Source organism: Corvus hawaiiensis, chromosome 11, assembly GCF_020740725.1.
Source record: "Corvus hawaiiensis isolate bCorHaw1 chromosome 11, bCorHaw1.pri.cur, whole genome shotgun sequence".
NCBI lineage: Eukaryota > Metazoa > Chordata > Aves > Passeriformes > Corvidae > Corvus > Corvus hawaiiensis.
The window spans coordinates 16,166,458-16,187,954 of NC_063223.1; the positions used below are offsets into that span (position 1 = coordinate 16,166,458).

The 21,497-nt window shown below is 48.1% G+C and overlaps 1 protein-coding gene and 1 long non-coding RNA gene across 3 annotated transcripts; one reads left to right on the forward strand and one right to left on the reverse strand.

Moving 5' to 3' along the window:
• Positions 1–1,423: 1,423 nt before the first annotated feature.
• WNT5A (Wnt family member 5A) lies at positions 1,424–16,723 on the forward strand. 2 transcript variants are annotated; one of them, XM_048315958.1, is made up of 5 exons: positions 1,424–2,457; positions 5,710–5,843; positions 6,989–7,254; positions 12,028–12,320; positions 13,879–16,723. In XM_048315958.1, the coding sequence occupies exons 1-5, from the start codon at positions 2,452–2,454 to the stop codon at positions 14,335–14,337; spliced, it is 1,158 nt and encodes a 385-aa protein (XP_048171915.1). In that variant the 5' UTR covers positions 1,424–2,451; the 3' UTR covers positions 14,338–16,723. The 2 variants fall into 2 exon arrangements, with proteins under 2 accessions (XP_048171915.1, XP_048171916.1); XM_048315959.1 differs by lacking the exon at positions 1,424–2,457 and adding an exon at positions 5,032–5,325.
• On the reverse strand, positions 3,929–5,423 carry LOC125331674. The gene is made up of 3 exons (XR_007206157.1): positions 5,267–5,423; positions 4,406–4,688; positions 3,929–4,276 (listed from the first exon to the last, which is right to left on the reverse strand). It is a non-coding gene; the product is annotated as an uncharacterized LOC125331674 (long non-coding RNA).
• Positions 16,724–21,497: the final 4,774 nt, after the last annotated feature.

The following is a 21,497-nucleotide window of genomic DNA, read 5'->3' on the forward strand; positions in this document are numbered from 1 at the left end:
CCCCGATGCGCTCCCGTTCCGCACCGCCCCGCGCCCCGCGCTGCCGCCGCTCGGCCCCCAGCGCCGCGCCCCTCTCGGCGGCCCCTGCAGCGCGACTCCTCCCGGGCGGGCTCGGGGGGAGCCGGGCGGAGGGGGGGCCGTGGCGATCGGGGCCTGGCGGGGGCAGCCGGCCCGTTCGGCCGCCGCTGGTGCCGCCGGAGGCTGCGCTTACCTGGCGGGCAGCGCCCCGTCGGGGCGGACGAGCTCTTGGCTCGGGAGCAGGTGGGCAGCGGCAGCAGCTCGGGCCGGCCGGGATGTGCCTTTTCCCCCATCGGCTTCCTGAAGGGATTTTATTTGCACTGGAATGGCTTTGAAGGAGTGAATGCATTTATTGATAGCGGAGCTGCTCTCGCAGCCTGGTTGGATTTCCCAGGGCTGCTTTGATAATGTGCCCCCTCCCCCGCATCCCCCCGTGGACCCATAGATGCAGACGGATACAGGGGAAATACTGCGGAGTTATGGCACGGCTGGGGGAACGCTCCCATTTCCTGTGCTTGGGTGCACACGGGACGGGAGAGCGGCAATAAAAACCCGAGGGTTGCAGAGCGGGGAAAGAGCTTGGAGGCGCAAAGGGTCCGCAAAGCCCCACTCCCCCGTAGCTCTCATTGGGTCTTACTTGATTTTACCCGAACAGTTTTGTCAAAAAACTCGCCAAATTTACAGCGGCAAAAAACCGCTGCAGGAGGAGGAACACGAGCCGTCGAGCTCGCTCGGTCACCCCTTTGGCAGGCGGCACACGCGGCCGCCTCCGCGCCTCGGAGCATGCGACAAGCAGGACTTGTCACCGAGCCGCCCGGCAGGGATGCTGGGGCAGCCCCTCGGCGCGGCCATGTGCGCCGCACATTGTGTGCACATGTGTGCGAGGGGGAGCCCCGCGGGGCCGGTCCGGCAGAACCCGCGTGCGTAAATGGGTATATCTGTGTGTACATGTGTGTATATATGTGTACATGGCTGTATATGGCTGTATATGTGCGCCCCTCCCGGCCCAGGACAGGCAGCCGGCGGTGCGGGAGGGGCCATGCATCCCCGCACGCACCCCGCCGGCCGGGATGGGCGCACAGGGCACTGCTTTGCAGGAAGAGTTTGCGTTCACGGGGCCTCACGCCGAGCCTGACCAGCGAGGACGTCCCGGTGATGCGGGGCTCAGCGTGGCGGACGGGACGGGAACGCGGATCGCACGGATCCCGCGGCTCGCCGCCCGCCCCGGGGCTGCGCGGGGTCCCGCTCGCTGCCGTACAGCTTTAAAATCCAGCCCCGTCTGCAATAGGCCGGCCCTGGGCGCATGCGCTGCCGAGAAAGTTTTCCAGCTGCCGTTGGCTCTCTAACTTTTTTTTTCTTTTCCTTTTTTTTTTTTCTTTCGCAGTTTTAAGCAGCGGGGTGAAGAGGAGCGAGGGAGAGAAGCGGGGGGAGCGGGGTCGGCTGCAGCGGGCGGGGGCAGAGCCCCGCGTAGGAAGGGTCGGCTGCCGCGACGCCGCCTGCCCCGGCTTGCTCTCCCGGCTCTTCTCCCGCGTATCCCGCTCCCCGGCGCTGGGCGCCTCTGGCACCGATGGATTGGGGGAGCCGCAGCTCCTGAAGCCCGGACTGCTCCCCTCCCCCTGCCCCTGCTCGCCTTGCAGGATCAGTCGCCCCGTAAGACAGACACACGCGTGCACAGCCCCCCTCCCCCTTCCCGCTTGTGCAGAAACTTCTTTTTCTGTTTGGGCTTTTTCTTCTCAGTGTAAAATGGAGGGAGCCGGCCCCGGGATGGCTCTGCAGCGGCGGACCCCCGGCTCCGCACCGCCCAGCCTTTAAGCAAGTGAAGGGGGGCGGGCAGGGGGGAAGCCCTGCACCCGCTCGGCTCCATCGTCCCCCTCGCGCGGGCCGGTCCGCGCCGAGCTGCGGAGGGGGCGGTCGGCGGCCCGAGCGCCGGCGGAGCCGGGTGGGAGCGCGGGGAGCCCCGCGGCGGCACCACCTGGGCTGGTGGGACGGATCCTCGCCCGCGGCGCTTTCGCTGCCGCTTGTGAAGATTTTTATTTGCTTCCGCACAATCACGCCCACGGGCGCTGTGTGCGTGTGTTGGGTTGGCTTTTTTTTTTTTTTGGCTTTTTTTTTGGCTTTTTTTTTTTTTTTTTTTTTTTTACCTCCTTCTTCTTCTGCTGGTGGAAAGCCCTAATTACTGCGATTGCTGATGGACCTTGGAAAGAAGGCTGCATTGGTGCCCCGCTCCGCAGTCGGACACGCTCGGTTTGCGCCGGACAGGGCGGCCGCTCGCCCGCCGCCCCCCGCCAGCTCCGCGGGCCCCCGCGCTCCCCTGGCCGCGGCTCGGGACGATACCGCCCGGCTCCCGCGAGCCAGGATTTTACTTTCGTCTCGCCGTTTCTCCTCCTGCTCCGCTTGGATTACTTGCCTGCTCCCGCTCGGTGATCCCGCGCGATGGAGGTGAGTCCGCGCGGGGCGCGGGGGCTCCGCGCCGCAGGGGCCGCGGGCGCGCAGGGTGGGCTGCGCTCGGCGGGGTACGGGACCCCGGCGCGGGGCGGCCTCTCTTCCCCTCCTCGGCTACCGCCGGGCGCTCCCACCTCTCTGCTCTCACCCACCGCGGAGAGCGCTGCTCCCCACTTGGGAAAAGCTCTTGTATTCTCTGGTTTTCCTTCTCCTTTTAAATTTCCCCCCGAAGAAAGGCTGCCCGCCGCAGGGACACTTGCTGGGCTCGCTCTGCCCGCCGCGTCCCGGTGCATCTTTCTGGCAGCGGCTCCTAACGCGAGTTTAAAGACATCTTTCCAAACTTCCCAAACTTTCCCGAGGAGGATCGCTATGGAGGAGCCCAACGTCGGCGCTAATGGTGGCCTGTACCTTTAAGGAGAGCTGGCTGGGGGCCAGCGGAGGACCCGGACTCAGCCCCCCCCCTCCCCCCCCCCCCCCCCCCCATTTAATTTTATTCTCAGTTTCTGGAGATTATCGCTCTGCATCTGCAGCGGGTCCCGCCTGGGTCAGCGCGGAGGAGCGCGGCTCCCCGGGGTCCCCTTGGCGCTGCGAGGACTCCATGTTGGAAAGGCTGTTGGCTTTTTGTTGTTTGTTTGTTTTTAATTGTCAATTGTATGGTAAATGGGCTGCGCTCGGAGGGTCACGGGGAGTTCAGCGGGGCCGAGGAGCGAGGCTGTCCCCGGGCGCCGAGGGAAGGACACGATGTGCCTTCACCCCCGGGAAAACACCCCCTCTGCGCCTCCGGTGGGGAGAGCTGGGCCGGGACCCGAGCAGTGCCTTTCCCTGCAAACGTGAGCCGTGGTCTCGCTCCTCCAAATGGCTGTGAAGGCGCAGCGGGGAGCAGGGGGCGGCCGGGGGGTCCCCGCGGAGCCGCTGCTCTTCCCGCGGTTTACAGCCCCCCGGAGCCGGGCTCTGGATGCCGCCTGCCCGCTGGTACTGCTCCTAGAAAACCAGATGCCTTCGCAGGCTTTCCAGACACCCCGTGTAAAACAGGATCAGAGGCGATCCCGCGGTGCAGGATCTGTAAAAGCCTCTCTTTTCATCTCGGCAAGGAGCGCGGGCTCCGCATGGGGTGCGTTAAATACCAAAACCCAGTCTCCGCGGCCCTACAAAGTTGAACACGGTGCCTCACACTCCCGATCTCCAGCGCTCCATGCTGCTGGGCAGTCTGCCTTTTTTTTTTTTTTTCTCCTTTTTTTTTTTTACTGTTGGCTTTTTTTTTTTTTTTTTTTTTGGTGTTGTTTCTGGTGGCACCTTGTCAGCTGCTGCGTGGGGAAGAGCCGGGCTGCAGGGGCCGGGCCCGTCCGCGGCCCCGGGCGCAGGTGCGTCCTCCGCCTCGCTGCTCGGCGCGGTGTCCGCAGCCGAGGAGGGCGATGGCAGCGGGGATGGGGCGCGGGAGGTGCCGTCGGAAGGGCAGAGCCGCCCGGCCCCGCCGCCTCCCGCGGCTGCGGCGAGCGCGGCTGCCCCCTGTTGGGAGCGGGCCGCCACCGCTCCCCGGGGCGCCGCGGCGGGGCTGGGGGCTCCGGCGCAGCGACGGCCAAGCTCGGGGGGGCACCGGGGCTCTTGAACGGGGCCGTGGCCTTTGGCCCCGCCGACCGGGTCTTGCAGCGGGGCAGCGCCCCACTCGCGGCGCTGTCCCGGTCACCGCCTCCCTCCGCGGCCGCCCGCCCCGCCGGACTGCTGGCCCGGGCGGCTGCACAGCTGTTGGCGTCCCGCATGGGCACCGGCGTCTCCGACCTCCTCAGGGTTCGGGCAGTTTCACGGCGCTTCTTTGTTACTGTCATTATTTTAAGAAGTAACAGATGAAAAAAGCCCGGCACGTTGTGCGCTGCTGGGTGTCGCGGCTTGCCCCGCGCACACCTGGCTTCGCCTCGTCCCTCGCTTACTACGCCCTCGGTGTTCGCACCTTTGCCGGGACTGAGCCCCTCTGAGGCGGGCGGGCTCTTCCTGCTGCAGGAGACCGGCCCCCGTTTACCCACCCCCAGCACTGGGGAGTTGGGGGGGCTCAGCTCCCCTGGGCAGGGGATGTTTAACCCGCACGGCGCGGCGAGGGTTCGCCCCCGGGCTGCGTCCCCGGCGCAGTGTCGGGGAGCGGCGCATGGGGGTCTCCACGCTGCGGCAGCTTCCCCGCGTGTGCCCGGGCAGGTTCCGTGTCCGGCCCCGCTGCCAGCGCTCCGTTCCTCCCGGCCCTTCGCAAACAGAAATAAATTAGAATTAAGAACACCTTCAATTCAGCGTTAAGGGCCTTTGGAGAATGAATAGGGAATAGGGAGCCCCCAAGTGTCGAAATGTCCTTTTTTTTTTCTTCTTTTTTTTCTTTTCTTTTTTTTTTTTTTCCTTCCGAGGGGAGGGGAAATAAACCCCGGGAATGGCTCTGGGGAGCGAGTGAGAGAGTCCCGTGTGAGGACCAGACGGTGATCGCGGGACCTGTCGGGGGAAGCGTTTGACTTCCAAGACGGCAGCCCGGTTGTTGCAGCGTCCGGGTCGGGACGCGGAGCCGCTCCTTGTCGCTCCTGGTACCTCCCCGGGACGGTACCGATCCTGGGGCTGCCGTCGGGGCAGTCACCGCGGTGCCAGCGCGGAGCTCGGGGCTGCCTCGGCGATCACGGGGGGCGGGAGCCCCGAGGCTGCGCCGAGATGTTTTAGGGGACGGCGGGGAAGGGCAAGGATCGGCCGCATCGTCCCCGGGCGGGAGCCCTCGGGCACCCCGCGGAACCGACCCCTCGAGGCACCGGCCCCCCTTCCCTCTCGGGCTCGCTTTGCAAACCTGAAGCCGCCTTTAGCCAGCCGTGAGCCCTTCGTGTCCCCGGCGCGGGCAGCGATGGGGTAATGCCCGGCCCGGGGCCCGCGGGTCGCTGTAGCCCCGGGGCAGCGGGGATGGGGTCCCGTGTGCGGAGCAGCTGTTCCGCCTGGTCCCGTCCCGTCCCGTGGCGGGCGGGGTGCGGGAGCGGCGGGGCCGGGGCAGAGGGACGGGCGGGCGCCCGGGAAGGCGGTGTCCGCGGGGGGGTGGGGGGTGCGGGGGTGGGTTCTGCCCGGTGGAGCGGGAGCCGCGACGTGCCTGTGTCTGGCACCAGAGCCTCGGCGGGGAGAAGGGCCGGCGAGTCAGAGTCAAGTTAAAAGGGGCCCGGAGACTTCCGTTGTTTAAACTTGAATGCTCGAAAATGGTCTGAGAAGCAATAAACAATCTGATCCTTTTTCTCCCCCCTCTAGAAATCCAGTGCAGTATTAATCCACGGAGGTGCTGTGGGGACAGTTGGCAGTACAATGGCTTCTCAGTACCTCGTAGTGGCTCTGGCCGTTTTCTCTTCTTTTACCCAGGTTGTAATAGAAGCCAGCTCTTGGTGGTAAGCATCTAGTATCGGCTTGGTTTTGAAAGGGGGTGTCACGATTTGCTCGCTTCAATGTCTCTGTGCTTCTGTACTTTGTTTCTGCGGGAGTGCGGCAGGAGCAAGGCAGTAGGGGAGAAGTGCGCTGGTTGGGATATGTTGTGTAGGAAAAGGAACGGGTCTGTCAAATAAGGGTAAATGTGCAACGTCTCGTCTTATCAAATACGGTTTTTAGAAATGCTGTATGATAGATTCTCTATGAATTTTATCATCTTTAAATAACTATAATTGTTTCTCCTTTAAAAGGGACATTTCAACTCCCTTAGGTTAGAAGTTTTGCATGTATAAGAGAAAATGCTGATTTGCAAGGAAAAACTTAAAAGTTTCAGTTTGAAGTTTTCTGCAACTGAACTGTTTACAAATGTATTTCATTACAAAGAAGTACATTTAAATTCCTGCTTTGGCAAATTATCTGTGTATGTACCATGTTGAGAGTTCTTGAAATAGGTGTTTCTCTGCTGTTTCCAGTGATGCCTTTTGGATTAATGGCCACTTTTTAATTGAAATGTACCATGTGAAGAGCACTTTAAGGAAACAAAGTTGATTTTGTTTAGCGTGAATATACTTGCCTGTATGTTTTTGTGTTGTCATTCGGAAGAAGCTAGAAGTAGTCTGTAGCAAGTTTCTAACTTCTGGCTTGCTAAAGATTTCCCTACTTGTTTATAGATCAGATTGAAAAACCCAGACTTAAATATAAAATATGTGTTGAGACAAATTGGGCTTTGGAGAGCTTTTTTCATTTTTGCTTTATTTATTTTCCTGGCCTTGCAATTGTTTGGAGTTTCTATTATTTTTACTATGTCAGTTTAAGCTGCTAAAAGACTGCCTAGATGCAAGTCTTCCAAGTCTGTGTAGTGCTTCAGTCAACACAATGTATGGTGATAACCACATGGATGGAAACTAATGACTTCTGTCCTGTCCTTAAAACAAAAGTTTCATATTTAAGTCTTTGGGGTTTTTCCTCACTTGTTAGCACAAGCAGGAGTTGTATACTCATGTATGATACAGTTCTGTCTGTGATTTATAGATTTTTTTTTTTTTAAAAATATTTTTTTTTAATTTTGAAGTCTTCTGTTTATTAATGCAAATCTTTCTTTATGCAGGTCTTTAGGGATGAACCCCATGAACCCCATGAACCCTGTTCAGATGTCAGAGGTGTATATTATAGGAGCCCAGCCACTATGTAGCCAGCTAGCAGGGCTTTCCCAAGGACAGAAGAAACTCTGCCAATTGTATCAGGACCACATGCAGTTCATTGGAGAGGGTGCAAAGACGGGCATTAAGGAGTGCCAGTATCAATTCAGACACAGAAGATGGAATTGCAGCACTGTGGACAACAACTCTGTTTTTGGCAGAGTCATGCAGATAGGTAGGAAGCAACATCTTTATGATTAAACTCTTGTCTAAGGATATGTATGGCACACACTGTTCTGCACTTGAATCTCTTGCCAGGTTCTTACTGAGTACTGTATACAATCAAGTGTTTCTAAAAGTTGGCAAAGGAGTTGGATTATTTTTAGCCGGAGGTGATTTCCCACCACTGTCCAGCCATGTGTCTTGGAAATCAAAGTAGGAATATATATTTGCATATGGGAATAGGGGAGAAAGGAAAATGAGGCCCTGAAATCTCTTTTTTAGAAAACCTGAGACAAAACGAAGGCAACCTACAAGAATTAAAACCAGCAGCGTCCTGTAAAATTAAAGATGTCCATGTCTAGTTCCAAAGTTAGCAGCTGGATAATAAATCGCTCTTGGTCCAGAGGTTAACTGAAAATTGCTGCTCTGTCGATTAGTGTTTATGGGCAATTCCTCCTTGCTTATTTCCAGATCTGGTAATTTTTTTTCCCTCTTTTTAAGGAAAACAGATTTATTTTTATAGTACTGTAGCGGGGTAGTTTTCATGAAATCAATTCTATCATGGCAAAATGTGTGATTGTCCTTATAACTCCCATTTAATGGAATCACATTGCTGGTAAGAGACAGATTCTTGTTTAACATCTTATCACAATTTGGTGGACACCCTACCCTTTCCCTATCAGATCCTCTTTGAAATGGCCTTCTCCAGTGCTCACGTGCTGCCTGCCTTCCCTGGCATTTAGGGACCTTATAGTATTTTAAAGTCCTTGGCAAAATTTTAACCAGTGCTGTTGAACTGGGTCCTTGGTGAAACCTTCCTGTGACTTTCCCAAATCAGACTGCTGATTTTGTGTAATCAACTGAAAAACGTTTATTTTTCTGGGTGGCAGTTGTGATCTTTTAAGTAGCGAGCAGTACCCTGGCAAATGCAGCACTGCTTTTTAGTTGGAGTTGTAAAGTAAAGCTTTTATGTCAGTGTTTTTCTGTCCTGCTTTGACAAAAGAAAAAGTTTTAAAATCGGTCTCAGTCTAGGTTTGTCTGTAAATGGGCTGACTCCAGTTAAAGTTGAAGGAATACATCAATTCACATTTGGTCTCAGTTCTTGTTAAAAGAAGTTTTTATTTGGAGATTGTTAGACAAATAGAAAAAAATTCTATTGCATAAAAGTACTGAATTGGAACATTTGATTTTAGATAAACAACCTTCCCTAGGCTTTTTGAAGCACAGTATTAATCCCCCATCAAGGGGGTTTTTTAAGCTTACTCAAGCAAGAGTCTTAAAACACATGTAACATGAAAGCAAGCTTTTTCTGTACACCTCTCTGTTCTAGTAATCTAACAAATGTCAGAAAATTAATCTGTTTAAAATTTAGGCCTTCATCCTTCAGCCCTTATTTATTATCCAAGCAAGTGAAAATTAGCTCAGGGGGACTGCTGGTGTGAAGCAGTGTACAGGATGGGGCCCGTGGTTTGTGGTGTCTGTCTCTGGAATCAATGTTTCTGCCCTCCCCAAGTATGACAGATCTATTTAAAGGTGGTTCCTTTCAAGTTAAATAACTTTGCCGCACCCTTTTGCTGGATATGACTGTATTAGCTGATGTCTACACAGCAATTCATCATGTAATTAAGCCACTTACTCTAATTGCAGATGGAAGCAAGGTTAATAGCCATATTCAGGAGTTAGAGCATGAAGAGTGTATTCACTGAGAGCAAGGAAGGTGGTGTAACAGTTGTAGTATTTCACGCTGAAATGCTGTTAGGACCAGTTGGTGTTCCTCTGCATGGAAGGAAAAGTGGACACTTTCAGAGCCTGATTCCATTGAGTTCAGCCTGCCATGGCCTGTGTGATGGGCTGTCAGATGCCCCTTGCTCCCTGCAGTGCAGGAGGTGCAGGCTCTGAGTGCACATTGTTTGGGAGATTTTGCCATGTGCCCTTGGTTGTGCCCCAGAGAGTTCCCGGGCACGGCACTGCCCGCCGGCACAGCCACGGCCCCGTGTGTCAATGGACAGTCTTTCTTCCAGGATTTACCCTGCAGTTAGCTAAAGCTGTACAAATAAACCTGCCGTTGGGTTTGGAAACTTGCTCTGTGGCTTATTGAACTGTAAAATTTTAGGGCCTGTGTTCTGCACTGCTCCCCTTGGGTGCTGGCTCCCAGGTCAGGCCACGGTGCTTGCTGCCTTCCCCACTTTGCCCCCTCTCCTGGCTTTGTGGCCAGCCCTGTGCAGGCTGCACATGGGCTTTGCACACACAGCTGAGTGCTAACAGGAAACAAAATCACTGGATCCTCCCCCAACAGCTCCGTGTGGTTGGGGTCCAGTTTGTTCTGCCTTCAGCTTGATGTTGAATGCTTTTAAAATGCAAGACAAAGAACATTTTGTATCTTATGTTCAGGTATAAAAAAAAAAAAAAAGGTTCTGTTCTTGCAGACTTATTCAGATCAAGTGTAAAGCTCAGCGCCTTGCTCTGTGGGTGGCTTCCTACAGTGTGTGTATATTGAACAGTTCCATTTCTATGTTTTATATATATGGGAGAGAGGGGACTTGAACGTGTTTGGAATGTGTGTTTGCTTGCCATGGCTACAATAGAGAGAAATCCTGGACTGTGGGAAAAGACAGATATGTTTGACAGTGAAGGAAAGCACAGTTGTGCCTAAAGGCTGTAAAAAAAAAAGAAAAAAACCCCTAAAACTCAGAGTAACTCATCCGTGTGGAACCATCACTCTTAATGTGTTCCTGGGGTCAATGACTTGAGGCAGTGTTGGCTTGAAGTGTGCTTCAGCAGCTGATGCTATTTTATAATTTGCTTAAATGTCCAAGGAGGGAACTTGCAGGGCAACTCTCTTTCCTGTACCCAAGCCTTTCCTTCTCCTTCCCACTAAGAGTAAGGTCTTTAAAATTTATTCCAGGATAATAATGAAAACTAGTCAAAAATAGTCAGCTTTATAAGTTTAAATCCCGCAGTAAGCAGCAGAGTTAACCATGTGAAAGCATGAGCTAACTAAACATGGAAAAGAACAAAAATGGAACAAAGAGGCAAGTCCTGTGGTCCAAAGCAGACCATGTTTCTTTCCTCTCAATATAGTGGAAATTTTGCTTAAGGAATTAATCCAAAAATGTGTGTTGCAGAGCAAATGGGAACATTAAAATCTGTATGAGGTTCCCCCTGCTATAGTTTGCAGTACGTGCAAGGCCTAAGTCACCACATAAGGCCAATGTTTTTTTAACTGAAATGGCTACTCCTGTAACCCTTTATACCCACAGTTCATGTAAATACTTCCAAGAGCAGGTGTCTGTGAGTACAGACAATAGTAAGTTAGGTAGCAAAGTGCTTCTCATCTTCCTTAAGTCTCATCTTTCCTAACGTAAGATTTCTGATTTTTCCCATTTAAACCCAGCATCTATTACTAAAATTATTCCAGTGGATGACAGCTGTTATATTAACAAAGCTGCTCTGATCGTGGTGTCATCTTGATGTTAAATATGAACCAGACTTCAAATTATTTATGTTTCAGAAGTGCTTGAAAGCTCCTATTAGATTTGACCTGTCATGATACGTCTTGTACAAAGAGATTTTGCCTAAAAATGTTGCTGTCTAAATATACATGACTTGCCCAAAACATGGCCTCTGAAAGTCCTAATTTTACAAAGGCCCACGCTGTTCCCTAAGAAAAAACATGTAAAATCAAGATTAAAAGCTAGCTTAATCTATTGATTAGACTAAAGATAAGGAATAAAACTTAACTCATATAAACAGAAAAAAATATTTAGTCTATTCTTAGTCAGTCTGAGAATCTTTCTTGGAAAAGACCCATTGGGATGCTGTCTCTTAAGGGGAAAAACAAACTTCAAGTGTTGTTCTCTGGTGCAAGTTTTGTGTTTGTTTGTCTGAAAGCTTTGCTAGTTGTACTCAGAACTTGTGGCAACCTTGGAAAAGTGATTGGGGAAGTCAGAATCTAAATGAGGTGGGATCAGACACTGTCAATAGGATGGTACGTGCCCATGTCTTACATTATGGGTATTGTAAGTTTTTCTTAACGAAAGTTGGAAACTTGAGGTTTTCCATTTCCATTTAAGGGCACCAGATGCAGGAGAAAACCTTCAAGGCCACCTTGTGCCAAGGGTTTTTTCTTCCCTGTAATTTGTAAAGATGATTGTCCATGAGCTCCCTTGCCATGTTTGCAGGAGCTGGAGTGGTGGATAATAACCAGCACAGGTTGTTGTTAGTTTTAAATACTCTCCTCCAGAAGTGTCTGGCTAATGTGTAGGGTGGAAGTTGTGTGTTATTCTGCTGCACGTTTCTTTTGATACCAGGAGACCTTTGTAAAATGCTTGAACTTTAAATAAATTGGAGCAAGTGGGTGAAGTGCATCAATCATGTTTGAGAAGTAGTAATTTAAGAACCAGACTTTTAAAAGTTGTATTTAACATCTCTTTCTTCTAAAGGACAAGAAGCCTGTTGCCCTTCCCTCCCCTCACATGCAGGCATGGCTGCTTTGGCCTCTCTGGCCTCATGGTCCTGACCCACCTCCATTCTGCTCTTTCGTCCAAGCATTCACCACCATGAATGAGAAGTGATTTCTGCTCGTGACAAACTCTGTGTGTGCTCACATGGCTTGGTTTTGCTCACCTCTTTCATAGTGAGGACGTTTTGGGCAGCGTGGGTCAGGGTTACTCCACCTTTTAGCATGCAAGTGAACTTGGTGGCTCTGGAAAGCCTTTGTCCTCCTGGCCCCTCAGTGGGCCGGGCATGCTGGCTGTCCCCTAACCCCGCTTGTGTCTCTGTGCAGGCAGCCGGGAGACGGCGTTCACCTACGCGGTGAGCGCGGCCGGCGTGGTCAACGCCATGAGCCGTGCCTGCCGGGAGGGCGAGCTGTCCTCCTGCGGCTGCAGCCGTGCCGCGCGGCCCAAGGACTTGCCCCGGGACTGGCTGTGGGGCGGCTGCGGGGACAACATCGAGTACGGCTATCGCTTCGCCAAGGAGTTTGTGGATGCCCGGGAGCGCGAGCGAGTTTACCAGCGAGGCTCCTACGAGAGCGCCCGCATCATGATGAACCTGCACAACAACGAGGCCGGCAGAAGAGTGAGTGTCCCTCCACGCTCCTCCTCATCCCTTCTTTTTGGGCAGAACGTGGCTCAGTGGGGCACAGAGCAGCCACCATGGCTTGTCTTTGTTTTGATGCACCAAACAAGAAAACGGCAAATACAGGGGGTGGCTGGGTGGGTGGGGATGAGTTGGTGTTGCTTCTGGTTGTCTGACAGTCCTGTTGCTTTCCTCATGGGGGAGGCTGGGACCAAAGCGTGTTGTGTTTCCCTCTGTATTGTTTCGTGAAAAGTGCCCTGCTTGCTGTGGATTCTCAGTAGAACAGAATTTTACTAGTTGGTATTTCCAACCAGGACAGTGTGTGTTGGAAGGAAGAGAGATGTGCTGGGCTTCCCAGGCTGGAATCGTGCCACAGGATTGTTCTGACTTTTTTTCTTTCCCTGGTTTAAGAGGATGTGAAAAGCTTCTCTGTGCTATTAGAAAACATGGTCTTCTGTGGTTGAACATGTCTTCATGGGTTCTTTAATCTCAAAAATGCTTTAAATGAATGGGTGTAAACTTTTATTTTTTTTAATAGTCTGAATATGAAGAGCCAAAATCATTATTTTCCTAGAGCTTGAAGTGCCAGCAATACTCGGCTGGAGACTTTACACTTGTGTTCTAAGGTGAAGAAGGATGAAAGATAATTGAAAATTAATAGTATTTAAATGTAAGAGGAGGGTGTCTGAAATCAGCAATGGACAGGCCAATTACTATTAGCAAGAAGAAAAATGACACTTTCACAGTTGCTTACAGAGACTTGGGAGTTCTTTCCCTCCTCAGCCTCATCTTTGCAGTGCCATTTGGCATCATTAAGACTCTGTAACTGCTGGGTGGAAGTTGTCTACAGTATCATCTAATGTGTCAGACCCCAGGATTTTTGGGGCAGTGTCAACACTGACTCTTATTTTATTTGTACAGGGCAAATGACTGAGGTTTCCCTGCCAAAGCTTTGTAAAGAGGATATTGCTATGTAGCTCTGACTCCCACCCATAGGTGTTTGGGGGTTTCTTCTTGGATGAAGTCTCTCTTCCAGAGCAGTATTTGGGATAGGAGGAGGATGCCGAGCCAAGAGTAGACAATCAGCTGCAGCTGAGCCAGGAGCAAGAGGAATCTTAACTCTTTCCCTAATTGCAGCCTCAAGCAGAGATCAATAGGGAGAGTAACTCAGATAGAAAATAAGGGGATGTTTTACATTTCTCAATGAAACAGCAAAATCCTTTGCTGGCGTGAGAGCAAATTCCTAAAATTTGAGCGCAGCCTGAGTGATGCTGCTGTCTGGGCTATGTGTGCTGTTGTGGCTGTCCCTGTTGAGGGGAGAGGCTGGTGAGACTCTCTCCTCCTCCTCCTCCTGGCTCTTTGGGGTGCTGGGGGTGCATGTGTGTGTCGGCTGACTTGTCCTTCCCACTGTATTGGAGGAGGGGAGAGGATGCTAAGGTGAATACTGTGGAGGGGCCAGTGGGAGCATCACAGAGGGCCGGAGGTGAGGGGTATAAATGCTCTCACAGCCATGCTGGTCTTTCATCATGGTTTTTCCTTCTCTCCCCGACTCCTGCAGACAGTGTACAACCTGGCTGACGTGGCCTGCAAGTGCCACGGCGTCTCTGGCTCCTGCAGCCTGAAGACCTGCTGGCTGCAGCTCGCCGATTTCCGCAAGGTGGGCGACGCCCTGAAGGAGAAATACGACAGCGCCGCCGCCATGAAGCTCAACAGCCGGGGGAAGCTGGTGCAGGTGAACAGCCGCTTCAACGCCCCCACCATCCACGACCTGGTGTACATCGACCCCAGCCCCGACTACTGCGTGCGCAACGAGAGCACCGGCTCCCTGGGCACCCAGGGCCGCCTGTGCAATAAGACCTCAGAGGGCATGGACGGCTGTGAACTCATGTGCTGCGGCCGGGGCTACGACCAGTTCAAGACGGTGCAGCGAGAGCGCTGCCACTGCAAGTTCCACTGGTGCTGCTACGTGAAATGCAAGCTGTGCACAGAGATCGTGGACCAGTTTGTGTGCAAATAGGGCACGGACGAGGTGGGAGGAACTGCAGCCGCCTGCCAGCAAGGGGTGCAGGCCCCTCTCCCTTTCCACAGGACTATCTCCACTTTATTTATAGAGTCCAACGAGTTGTCGTCTTCTTTTAAGAAAAAAAAAAAGAAAAGGAAAAAAAAAGGGCGGGGGAAGGAAAAAAAAGAAAGAAAAAAGAAAAATATAAAGGTTGCAAAGAGAAGTGCCTGGAAACCCTCTCTGCGTCCATCCCAGAACTGTGTGAGGCTTATATTTTTGGTAATAATGGGGGAGAATCTGAGAATATTTATTTTACAAAGTTGAAAAAAAAAATTGACTTTTCTTACAAACAATAGAGTAGTTTGAGGGGAAAATTCGACATATCCTAATTTAGATCCATGGAACGTAATACATGTGCAGTAGGCAGAGCAACCATGTAATGTGCTTGGGATGTTAGAACAATCCTTATGGATGTGAGGAACACACAGACCTGTCCATGACTTTTAGGTTCAGACACTAGAAGTTCCTAGAATAGGGTGTATAAAGCTGTTCAGTGCATGTAGGGCTCTGTAAATAAGGGGTATGTTCATCACCAGGTGCGGTGTCGGCTGCCCGCCAAGTGTCACCGGAGGGCAAAGAGCAAAGGATCAGAAAGGCTTCAACTGCGCTATCCCTGAGTCACCGGGGCTGGTTCCAGAACCGAGCAAGACAGGAAAAAATCCCAGAAAAAGAATCTGCCTTGGTGAATAATAAAGATATTCTTCAAGGCAGAGTTTGGCCTCATTAGCTAATTGTGACGTTTGAGTGTCTCATCTGCCGGAGCAGCACTTCCCTGCTGCCGGGTGTGGAGCAGCCTGGGGCAGGCTGCCCGGAGCACTGGAGCTGGGCAATGCTTACAAACAGCTTTGGTTTCCCAGCCTGGAAAGCCCATGGAAAATAGAGTTCCCCAAATTTGAAAATGCCTTAAAATGGTGTAATAGCTGGCTGTCTTTCAAAACACAGCTTGACAAATAACTCCTCTAATTTTATGTGAGAAAATAAATCATTAGATACCGGCTCGTGGAATGATTGATTTTTATTTTTTTTCGCAGATTTTGGGAATGCTTTCACTCAAGGAGACAATAGTTTCATATTTTAATAACATTAACTGACTGTTATAGTTCAATGAAACGTTGCAGCAATACCAAATTTATCATCCTATGTCTTTAATACACATGCTTTAGATAATATATTGCAGATATACACTACAACTGTTCAGACTATACTCGAGCAGTTACATTTATATGGGAGAACTGTGGTCTCTGGTGTCTGATACTTCAAAGCTTTTTGTACATATATATTTTAATGATTTAGAAAATAATAAAACATCTAAATTAAAGGGGCAGTTCATCCCTTATTTTCTTTTTCAGATCTCTTCAGATGTTTAGATTGATTCTAAGCTTTTGGTGGTTTTAATTTTTTTTTAAATTATTTTTTTAAGAACTTTTAATATTCAAAAGTTTTAAGGATAATCACAAAGAAGTAAGCCTCTTCCCAATTTCAGGACTTCCTTGGGTGGTTGGTAGAGGCAGCACCCTGCACTTGAATCGATACCAGTCTGGAGATCGCTTCTATTCCACTCTCACATTAAGGGCATTATTGATTATTGCTGAAAGGAGACACCTTCCAACTCCAAAATATGCTGCATTCGGCCCTTGCTTTGCAGTTTTTGAGCAGAAAATTGTTATTTGTCAAACAACACGAGTTCCCCTCATGCTGTGTAGTTACACAGGATTTCATCTTTGGTTCAGATGCCACTTCCGAACTCAGTCCCATTCTACAAGTTAAAGAAAATGGTTTTGCAGATACCAAGTGAGGAAAACCTTTCACTTTAGCCTAGTTGTACTAAAGCCTTGACTTTTCACAAGCCTTTAAGCTGTATTATTAAATTCATCTTGATCATTTATCAGCTTCTTAATGGCGCTTTATTGCTCTTAATTTATTGTACAAGGACATATTTACCCCTCATCTTCAGATGTTTGCAAAGAATATCTTTAAAGTAAGAGAAATAAATAAAGCACTAATTCATTGAATATGTCACTTTGGTTTTTATTGTACAAAAACCATGATCTTTTTTTTTCATTTGCTGAATCACCTCATGTTCCTCTTTAGTGACTTCTGTCTGAGCAGAACTGAATCTCATGATCCTAGCTATTAAAACCCTATTTAATGTAAAATATTTTACTTGTCATTCAGATATGTAAATCTTCTATGTCCTTTCCTCTGTTCTGTACATTTAATGTACATATTTCTGTCTTGTGTGATTTGTATATTTCACTGGTTAAAAAAAAAAAAAAAAGAAAGGATTATGCCATAATTGAAGATAGACTATAAAAATAAAACTTTGGTTGTATATTGGGAAGTGGTTTTAATTATCTTTCAGAGGAGGGTTTGTTAAGACAATGAACAGAGTTGATTTTTAAATTTATTGCATGGTAAAACAGAGAAGTGTTTGTTGGCCAAACATACAAAGTACATTTTGAAGTTTTATTTCAATATTAAGAAGACTTACTGATGTAACTACTTCTTAAGCAGAAGGGGAAAAAACCCAAAACCAAAAAACACACCAAAAAATCTCTCACAAACCTCTGTGACTCTGAGCTAGGAAGCATTTTAGAGATGGGTAAGTACTAAATTGTCAGTTGACAGGGACCTCGGTCATTACTTCTGTGCTTATGGCTTTCAGGGATGCCTGCAGGGATTTTGGGGCAGCTTCCTTCAGTAATGCCAGCGGGGGCAGCAGGATCCTGGTGTCAGCAAAGGTTTCCAGCAGGAAAAGCCCTCAGCACTGGGTTTGTTTGCTCTGGGTGTGGGGGGGTGGTTCCCCCATATGGCTCTGACTGTGCTGGATGGAGCTGCAAGGTAGAAACTCACCAGAAACTGAGCACAAATGAATGGAAGAATCCTTAAAAAAAACCAGGAAGGCAAAGTGCAATGAAGGATGAATAAAGTATTCATATTAAGGAGGTAAAGCCGGAAGCAAAAATTAATATGAACCCCAAGCTTTCTGTTTTGAGACTGGCTTGTCTTTGAACTGATTTCTTAAGTCATGATTTTTTTTTTTTGCTATAGGTAACTTGATGAATTAGTGGCCTTTCTTTACCTCTTCTCCTCCTCTTTTTTTCTTTTTTTCTTTTGCTCAAGGATAACCTTCTAACATATCGAAACTCCTTCTGGCTGCCAAGAATGTATTATCCCACAAACCAGTAGGCCAACATCGTGTGTTTAAAATAGCGATTCTGGGCAAATGCAACGTTCTGTGGTCCTATTACTGACATCTGGTTCAGTTTTCCTCCACTTGTATATTGACCAGTATTCTTTATTGCAAAAACACAGCCCCTATTTAGGAAAGTCAGCATTTTTTTGGACTGGATTGTATTCAAGCTCTTCCCAATAACAGAAAAGTTACCAAAAAACTTCTTTATTGCCAGCAGTAAATAATCTGTATTCAAAATAGTCATTATGGGCTCAGATACAAGAGAGTTGTTTTTAATTTGCACCAAAGTTTATCTGTTTAATTTTGTTAAAAAATGCTGTTTCAGAATCTTGGCTTTTTAGTAATATCTCCAAATGTTTGTGTTTGGTTATGGCTTTGCCAATACTGAGAGTCACTCTGTTTTTGCAAAGTACCAAAGCCCTCAGGTGTTACCAGGAAGTGCACCAGAGATAAGAGACTTGAAGAAGAGAATGGCAGCTTCAAGTCAGGTGGTGCATGCAGGATGCAAGCTAAAATCTTTCCTTTCTGAAGGATTTCTTTGATAGGGTGATCTTAGAAAGATGATACAAAACCTGTAGAAATTGATCCTGAAGCGGACAGAAAGGCTGCTTTCCTTTGGGGAAGAGATTTTGAGGAACAATATCTAAACCGTTTAAATATTAATTGTAAAAACCTGGTATTGGTGATCAGGAAAAATGTCTAGTTTTTTCTTCTGGACTATATGCTAGAGGAAACTGAGAACAATGAGGAAAAATGAAGCTCTCGGAAAAGTATAGGTAAGTATATTAATGTAAAGCTTATGTATGTACTTGCTGACTCTGGTAGCCTTAAAACTGTTTATCTATTATTGAAGTCAGTTTAGAAGGCAGGCCAGATCTGTTCTTTTGCTTTTCAAATTGTGTTTAAAATCCTCAGTGTGGGGGGGGGGGAAGAAAAATCATTTTTCCCTACTCCAGACTCTGGTATGTCTGTTTATGTTGCAGTGGAATAAAGGATCCGCGTAGGAGCACAGTGAGAGGTTTGTACATGAAATGTTGTTTTCTTTAAAGGTGTGATTAAAAAATCCAGTCTGTCTCATGCTTTGCTCTTGTATGAGATTGCGTGTGTGCATTTGTATATACTCTGCTGGTATTTTCCAATTGTGTTGGCCAAATTCTGCTTTTAGTTATGGTTAGGCATCTCTCCTGACTCTGGTGGTGTCATATGAGCCTGACATTTTTCGACCAGACGTGAAGGCCCCCCTGCTCAAAGAGAATGCATATGAAATATATCAGCCTTTCTTCTGCTGGCTGGTTGTTTAAACATGGGTAACTGAATTATTGTGAAACAAATTCTGGGACTGCAGCTGCAAAAGCAGTAATACGGTATATTCCTAGTGATGTTTCTACGCCATACCTCCTAATTTCCCAGTTGATTTCCAGTGCAGACAGAAAGTCTAGAATGCATGTGGTATGTTCCTCATCATGTATTTTATAAATGTAAAATAATGATTTGTCAATTACTGTTTCTATTATAGAGATAAAATGAGATATTTCGGGCTCTCCTGATTTGTTGAGAGCCCCTTACCTTTGGCTGTGTGGAGCACTGTTGGCTCGGAGCAGCATGAGGTGAAGCTGCTTTTGGGAACGTCTCTGAGGGCCAGGCTGTGCAGTGTGGATATTGGTGCTCTGATTGCTTTTGTAGGCAGTGTTGGTTTACCTTGTGTTGTCTTTCCCAGCAGTCCTGCTTTCTCAAATGGTAATTGAACAGCAGCAGTCAAAATACTGTGCTGACGGAGAACCTCTGGCCACTCCATGGGCAGTTATTCAAACACTTTCTGAACCGGTTTGACCCATTGCTGATTTATTCCAGATCCATTGTGAGGAATTTAAAAAATGCAAACCCTAGTGTAGAGTTCATAGCGTGGCTCACAGTTCTTTTTGGTTTTGTTCTGTTTTCATAATGCAGTCCATACCAACCATCCATCTTTTTAAAAATTTTTTATTTTGAAGTAGTTTGCTTGAGCACCCTGAGCAAAGGATACGGTCCCCACAATGAAAGGTGATAATTTCTGTGCCATTCCTCCAATGACTCCCAGACCTCAGTGACAGGTTCCATGGCAAGAACTACTTCCAGAAGCCACCCATCCCTCAGGCTTTCCTCCTGTTTCTCCCAGGCAGTTGTTAGCAGAGTGCAGCAGCTGCAGCTTGTCAGTCTTGAAAGCATTGGCTGCTGCTTTCTGCTGCTGCTTTCTGCCTCTTCTTTTGCCCAGGGAGGCAAGCCCATCTCCTGGAAGAATTTTCTGTTGTTTTTCATATAGAAAACTGCAACTTTACACGGCTTTTCTCAAGTATGGGCTGGGATTAACTTTCCATGACTATTGATCTCAGAAGAGCTAATGCTTAGTAGGCAAATAGAGCCAGGGCTTCTCAAGTATCTCTTTGCTTTGTAAATCAGCAGCCTTGAAGGAGTAAAGGGTAATCCCTGAGCAAACTTGAACTGGCCATTACCTGGGGCAAGGAGGCTGAGGTCATTAATGTTATAAAATACTGTTCAGATGTATTTTTGTGCTTTTCTTTGGGCAAAAGGATTCACAGCATGAAAGAAAAGTTGTTACTCAGTGAGACATGAACTAGTAATACTTGAAGAAAGCGGGGAAAAAGACCAAGTTATGCTGTGCAAATTCAATGACTTTGTTAGCAGTCTCCACTGGTGTTGATTGCCATTCATATAAAATTGAGAATATGTGTGTTTCTGCATTTATGCTTTCTGGATGAAAGTAATCCCTTGATATTTTCATCTTGCACAGTACATTTGTGGGTAAAGGGCCTGTAAGTAAATCGAATTTGAGGATTTAAAGAACTAGAAGTAAAACCATAACCTAAGAAACAGGTCCAAAAAAACACTATGGAGAAAATGAGCAGTGCAAGATGTAGCAAATACTTTTTTTTAAGACTTAGTGTTGCTATAGCTGTCAAGCAGGCAAATGGCTGCTAGTGTCAAGGACAGGATGTCCATTTTAAGCTGCAGTGCCAGTTGATTTATGTATGTACAAGTAGGCAAAATCCAATGACAGGAGTCTGGGAGCAATTCCTTGGTAGTTATATGGAATGCTTGTTCCTTGTGACCTCTGGCAATCCTCAGTAAGCATGATGACATGCTTGAACTTGCAATTAGGTGATAAGATTTTCTAAAAAGTTTGTAAAAGTATTATGATTTACACTGAATTATATCTATGTATGGACTTTTTTTCTACAGTCTTCTATTTTATGTGGGAATCTGAATAGCTGATAAAAATAATGGGTGAGGGTGCAATGTCTTGGCATAAGCAGCAGCTGTACGCAGCCTAGGGAATGGGAGGTGGAAGTTTTTTCCTCCTGATGTTGTCTCCTGTCAAGAGCCAGTTCTGATCCTGCATAGCAGATGCTTTGGAAAAGAATGACAGTAGGACTTCATGAATGGGGGACATAATTCATTCATAGTAAGTACAAGGTCTGTTGTACTTGTGCTGCCTTTGCCATGTCATTTGCATGCAATATATATTTCTATATGAGCATGTCAAAGTCTAAGATCTTTGCTCAAACGTAAGGACTTTATTACAGCAGATTAAAAGCAGAATAAGCTCTAATGAAGCCAGATGTAATAGGAAGTGACTATGTCCCTTGTTCTTACATTCTAGTGGATTTTGTTGCTACCTTGTTAGGATTCAGACCTTGTCTTTGGGATTTGCCTGACTGAAATGATAGATTAGTTATTGTGGAGGATTTTATGGATAATACATCACGATCTTTTTTTTTTCTTTCTTTCTTTTTTTTTTTTCTTTTTTTTTTCTTTTTCTTTTTTTGCGTAAGGGATAATAGATGCCTTTCCTGGAGGGCATTTTTGTCATAGGATCTTATTTCATTTGTAATATATTTTCTGATCCTCCCTGTGGTTATAG

Bases quoted from the DNA above. Each gene is read 5' to 3' on its own strand.
- WNT5A (XM_048315958.1), top strand. The intron at 7,255-12,027 runs GTAGGAAGCAAC...GTCTCTGTGCAG, and splicing joins TGGCAGAGTCATGCAGATAG to GCAGCCGGGAGACGGCGTTC. The intron at 12,321-13,878 runs GTGAGTGTCCCT...CGACTCCTGCAG, and splicing joins ACAACGAGGCCGGCAGAAGA to ACAGTGTACAACCTGGCTGA.